This window comes from Micropterus salmoides, unplaced genomic scaffold, assembly GCF_014851395.1.
Source record: "Micropterus salmoides isolate LMB-PRFRI ecotype aquatic unplaced genomic scaffold, ASM1485139v1 Ms_hic_scaffold_22, whole genome shotgun sequence".
Lineage (NCBI taxonomy): Eukaryota > Metazoa > Chordata > Actinopteri > Centrarchiformes > Centrarchidae > Micropterus > Micropterus salmoides.
This window is the reverse complement of record NW_024041373.1, coordinates 12058705-12064704: the sequence shown is the minus strand read 5'-3', so window position 1 is coordinate 12064704 and position 6000 is coordinate 12058705. Positions and strand designations below refer to the sequence as shown.

The window sequence follows — 6000 nt, the reverse complement described above, 5'->3', positions numbered from 1 at the left end:
GTTTATCGCCTTTCTAGTCTTTACGACCACTCAAAGCGCTTTTACATTACATCTGCGTTCACCAATCGCTCAAACAGAAACAGAACGTTCACACACATTCATTCACTGGTGAAACCTCGACCTCCGATTAACGGGAAACCAGCTCTACCTCTTGAGCCACAGTCGCCCCTATGCTGTATGTATATAGACTTCACATTATGTGCTATAAGGATATTTCTTTTATTATTCACACATACAATATTAACCTCCTTGGATATGCTGGAGAAGGTAATAAATAGGCTGTACAATATACCATATATGCCATAAAAAACAAAGCACTACTTAAAAAAAGGGCATTAAACACACCTTGAGTATTTAATCATTCAGCTGGATCTCATAACAGCCTAAACCCTCAACTGAGAACCCCTGCTTGGCTTTTTTCATTTTCTTTCTGTTGGTATGTGGGCCTGGTCGGTTGCAGTAATTCAACAGAATCGATTTGTAACATAATATATTGTAAAAGAAGTGGTTGTCCTTTGCTGTAAAGACACTAGCCCATGCTTCTAGTGTAGGCTACCTAAACCCTATCTGACCGCTTCCCTGTGTTTTGGTGTCTTTAGTGCGATCAATTAATCAGGCACAGCAGTTTTACAACCCTTATCTCCAAAGTTGCCTATGCCATAAATGTCCGTGGATGGATGCGTATGGAGGCAGAGGCGCTGTCCAAGGCACTGCATCCAGCCCCTCCCAGCTAGACATCACTGAGAGACACGTGATACGCTCAGTCTGTGGCTCCTGACAGTCGCTGGATAAGCTCAACAGGGAGACCAGATTGCACCTTCTCTTCCACAAGGATAACTGGATTTTGGCCCCACGCTCCACACCGAGTCCATCCGGGGGTATCATTTTCTCTTTAGTTGTGTTTTTTTCCTTAATCGGGAAAGAAACTTGAAGCACGTAATATTTAAGGTAATGTTTTTACCATTACAGCATACAAGGTTTTTAGTGGAGTTAGAGTGAAAGTGGACGTGTCTCTCTCTCTCTCTCTCTCTCTCTCTCTCTCTCTCTCTCTCTCTCTCTCTCGCTGATGCTGTGATTCACTTGAAAGCGGATCTTGATGTGGAGGTTTTGCCAGAGTGGATTTGAGGTACAGGCTCTCAAACAGACCGAAAATATGGAACGGTCGTGGTTTACAGAAGCCCAGTCCGCGGTGCTTTGCAAGAAATCGTATTTTTCTCTTGTGCCAACTATTTAGGGTCCCGTAGAAGTGAAGGTGCACGCGCAAAGGTAATAATAACGGCACGTCTTCTTTTAGAGGGATTTCACAGTTGTGAGCGAATGCAAAAAATGCCGCAGATGTCGGCATAAAAAACTATGTAATCACAGTGTGCGTCCTTTAGAGGTGTCATCCAGGGAAAGATGTTAAAGTAGGCTATGAGGCATATTATTGATGAGATGATGTCCGCTTTTGGCAAAATGTAGCCTATGAAACGCTAAATTCCAGTGAGGTTTATCTCACATTTTAGTTAATGCACGACGATCATTTAAATACGTCACTGGTATTCATCACTTCTGCTGTTTATAGAGATGATGATTTTTTAAAGTGCGGTACCTAAGTAAATCTACAACCAGTGCAGCGGGTACATTTTTTCTCCTTTGAAATGCAAACTAATTGCGGCGATTTTTCAAAGCAGCTGGCAGTCTTTTTATTTCAATATTTTACTCGGTTGGCGTTTTGAAGGAAAAAGGCAGAATCCGCCTGTTACAGTCCGAGTGGAAAAAAAATAGTGACGAGTTAGGCTGGATATTAAGAACACATTTTGGGAGTCTGAACGAGACCTAGTGACAGCCCGACTGGTTCATCTTACACAAACCAACCATTGTGAAACAAATGACGCACTTTTCCCTCATGTTAGGTCTTCAAGAGAGGGCAGGCCAGTGAATAGCCTACTACAGTATATCGGAATGTTTCTGATAATGGTCATTCACGGTTGCAGAACTTGTAAAGAGTGTAAGACAAAGTCATATGCCTAAAAGATGAGGATTGTAAATTCCTTTTCTTCTTCTTCTTCTTCTTCTTTTTTTTACTTTGGTGTGACTGAGACTGTCTTTAGGAATTGTTTGTAGACGTGCGAATATAACGATGCAGGCTGTAAGCTACACCATTATTTATACTGATGTTTTTTTTCCTTGCAGCTATTGCATGAATATGTGAGCGTTGTTTTTAATCTTCGAAGGACTACACGTTAAAAGATGTTTCCGACAGAGTAGACCTATTTGGCCACATGAAGTAATGCGTGCATTCAGTGATGTTGCTGTATGCTTCCTGGAAAGCCCCGGTGATATTAATCTAATACGGCTTGTGTTTGTTGTAACAAAGGCCTCCCTGGATATAAGTGCCCGATTGGCTGCGCTTCTGCCTTAATCATAGTATTAACTCCGACTTTTGATTAAGGCTTTGGCCAAAGTGGATTTGGAAATGGATCTGGTGAAAACGCTGATGCTGTATTAAATTTGCTTTTCTTTTGCAGAGAGCTTTGGGACCGAGGACTGCCTTGACAGACAGACGGCTTCTATTGCTGAGCTTATCAGCCAGCGTTGCTCCATATGGCATTTTTTCTCATTGCTACAGAGGATGCAGGGTGAAAAGCCCCAAGCAAGGCTCCCAGTTACCCGCCAAAGAATGTTGGCATGAACATGAAGATTAAAGCTGCTATTTCAACTCAAGTGAAACTGTGCACACTCTAACTGGCACCAGAAGGGACGGTTCCATAATTACATAAATTATACTGAGTGTGCCCAATGGATATTTGAATCCCTGTCACTTTGCTCTAAATAGCCATGGCAGTGAGGACCTTTAAACAGTTCAAACTATTTTGGCTTGAGCAGTGAGAGGTTTGGCCAGTGGCCTGGACAGTGCGAGGTAATGGTTTTTGCTCCAGGAAATAAGTGTTGGCCTAGCTTAATGCTATGCAAATATATTACAACCTTTCATCTTTTGTCTTACAATGCAGCAGTTCACTCTTGTATATCTATGTAGACAGTCAGTTATATGCCAGTCTACTCTCTCACAGTCAACTCAACATATTCCTTGCTTAAGCAAAGGCTCTTATAAATAAAGTCAGCCCAATAAGTCCCTATCCACCTCCAAAGAATTTGTGATCACACGATGGTTTTACAAAAGCCATATGGTGCCCATATCATATGGGTTGGGCTGCTCATTTGTTGCTTTGTAGAAATAGGCAATTGTCTGGAATTTACAGGTGCTGAGGGTCAATGGGCTAGATTTCCAGTGTGGAATGCATGTTGCGAAAGTGAAATGAGCTTTAACATGAAAACAAAGAGTTCCCACGGGCTGCTAGTTTACTTTGATGATGAGGGATTTTGTGACTTTTTAGAACTTCTCATACTGAATGGTAAACTCAGCCTTCGTTTCTCGATCTTCTGTGCCGAGCCTGCAACCGTCGTGTCTGACACAGCAGTCAATGACAGCCAATGGCACGCAGTCACGATAAGGAGAAACTTTAAGAACACAACCCTAATGGTGGACCGTGAGACGAAATGGGTGGAGGTGAAGTCAAAAAGACGGGATATGACTGTTTTCAGCCATTTGTTTGTTGGTGGAATACCACCGGAGTTACGATCTGTGGCGTTACGACTGACATCAGCTGCGGTCAAGGATCAGCTGCCTTTCAATGGATGGATAACAGACATAAAGGTCAACAACACTGAGTCTCTAATGGTCAACAGCGAAGGGGTCTTGAAGGACCTCTGCGGTACAGCCAACATGTGCTTAAATGGAGGAGTCTGCAGTTTGATTAACGGTGAACCAACATGTGACTGTACTCAGACGGGGTTCCAAGGAAAGGATTGCAGTGAAGGTAAGACATCTGGATTCAGTATAGACCATACAGTCAGGACAACAAGTCCTTCGTAGCCTGTACTACATTCAGCCACAACATGGACTGATTTAAACAAATTCAAGTAAATAACATCAGTCCTCAAGTAATGCATTCTCCTCCTCTATTTGGGAAAAGCTATATGTTAGTCTAAGCCTCATGATGTGGGCCATTGATCTGCAATACAGTTGTTTGTAATGAACGAATCTCCTACAAGACCTCATTAGCAAAACATGCAGGTGTTCTCCATCCCCAAAGGTGTCTTCCATTCTTATCAAACAGGACCATGGGGATTGGTTGACCTATGAAACATCATCTCCGATGGCTTACCTCAAAAGCAAGAGCAGGAGTAAACATCGTCAAGTCAGATGGAGTAAACATGAATGAGGTCATTGACTTCATACAATACAAAAAATGCCCAATAGATTCGTGTAGTTGGCAACAGAAGAAAACCCAAAAATGAACTGGGTGAGGTTTTTGAATCAGTTGCCAGTTGATAACGTTGATAACATTAAGCTTGCCATTAAGCACACACAATTATGATCTATCATTATCATTTCAATTGCTATAAATTAATCAAACTGTAGCAGGACTGAGCCACGACTTCCCTCAAAACCATGGTCCTAATTTGTTAAATAATTCGAACAGATAAAAAAGCAGTGTAAAAATGTCTCAGCTGTGCAATGCGGGAGAAGAAAAGAGCGAGAGACCCAGCTAATCAATACACAAAGAGAACATGGGGTTCTTTGAGGTTTTAAGTCACATAATATTGTAATGATAATGTCAGAGTCTCTTTTAGTTCTCATCCTTGGTATTGTTTGTGATCAGAATGTATCAGTTTTCAGGGTATTCAGAACACAGCTTCCCACAGGCTGGCAGTTTACCGCTGGGGTGGGGATGAGCAGGTTTGTTGATCAGGACGAGTGTTGATGGGGGAGGGGTGTGCCTGTGTGTATTTATTATTTGAGTTTGTTCAAATACTGATGGACTTAGAGGCTCATTTTAACATATAGGCTGACATACATAGGCCATATATTTACATTTCATGTGCTCATTTATATTTATTCAAGCACATGCATCTTTTATTAACAATAAGCTCATTAGGACAGAGTTGTACGACGGCAGCATAGGATATTCCTATCTGAGTGCCAGTAATCATTAAGGCAAATATGAAATGCCACTAATTACAGTAAAATGTCCTCTACATACTGTGCAGGCTATGTTCAGTTTTGTTGATGGTGTTAACACAACAGGAGGGAGCACAGGGTCTTTTACCAACCTCATGCACTGACAGAATGAATGATGCTACTGTACTTCACTAACAGGCTTTCAGTGTTGGGCAGCATTAAGTATTTGTTTATTTAAACGATTGCACATCAGTGAGAAATAGCAGGCTGTATTGCCAAAGCGCCTTGAATAAATCTAGATCAAAAATTAACTGTGGGAGTAAATATACTTGGACATGCCACCCAAATGGTATTCTTGTTCTCTTTCTTGCTCTGCTGCAGACTCTCTGCAGTCAACAACCACAAGTTGTTTTCTGTAATATTGCCATTTATGCACAAATTGGCTATGTTCCATTTTGGATTTTTATTTAAAAAAGTACATAAAAAGTTTGTCTGTTAAAAGTTGATTTGACAAAATCTATCTAACAAACCTCTCTTTACACTGGGCACTGATTTTATAATACTTAACAACCTGTAAGTGGGTTCCCTGTGAGAGGTTACTTTGCATTTGGTATTTGAAGAAGAGATGATATATTACATTTGTTGATTGCACTTGCTATTTTTCCTGCCACTAGATTTAAGAGTTCATTAGAATGTACAAGAGCACACTTGAATTTTTTTCTTTTCTCTGATGTGGAGAAAAGGTAGTGCTTCATCCAGTATGGAAGAGTGGAAATCCAAACCTCAGCCTCTTTAGAAGACTCTTATATTGTAAATCATATTGTACTCCCGTTAATTCTTTGGCAGCCATGTTTTTCCGTCATGTGCAAAAGGTCCATCTCAGGAAAGCTATTATCCGCTTGTAGTTAGGAAACTGAAGCAATGGATTGCTATTGATTCTTAACACAGAATGCATAAGCAACAGGTTATTATCCAGATGATTATGTTTTATTGTT

The 6000-nt window shown here is 41.0% G+C and overlaps 1 protein-coding gene across 26 annotated transcripts in view; it reads left to right on the top strand.

Moving 5' to 3' along the window:
• Positions 1–765: 765 nt before the first annotated feature.
• Positions 766–6000, top strand: part of LOC119917204 (neurexin-1a) — a 252869-nt gene continuing 247634 nt past the window's right edge. For 16 of the 26 annotated variants that reach the window (XM_038737402.1, XM_038737391.1, XM_038737387.1 and 13 more), the window contains exons 1-2: positions 767–948; positions 2511–3860. In XM_038737402.1, the coding sequence (XP_038593330.1) occupies positions 3149–3860 (712 nt within the window). In that variant the 5' untranslated portion in view covers positions 767–948; positions 2511–3148. Of the gene's footprint in view, positions 949–1096; positions 1267–2510; positions 3861–6000 lie in introns of those variants that run through there. The other 10 variants (XM_038737403.1, XM_038737393.1, XM_038737389.1 and 7 more) reach the window with 4 other exon arrangements.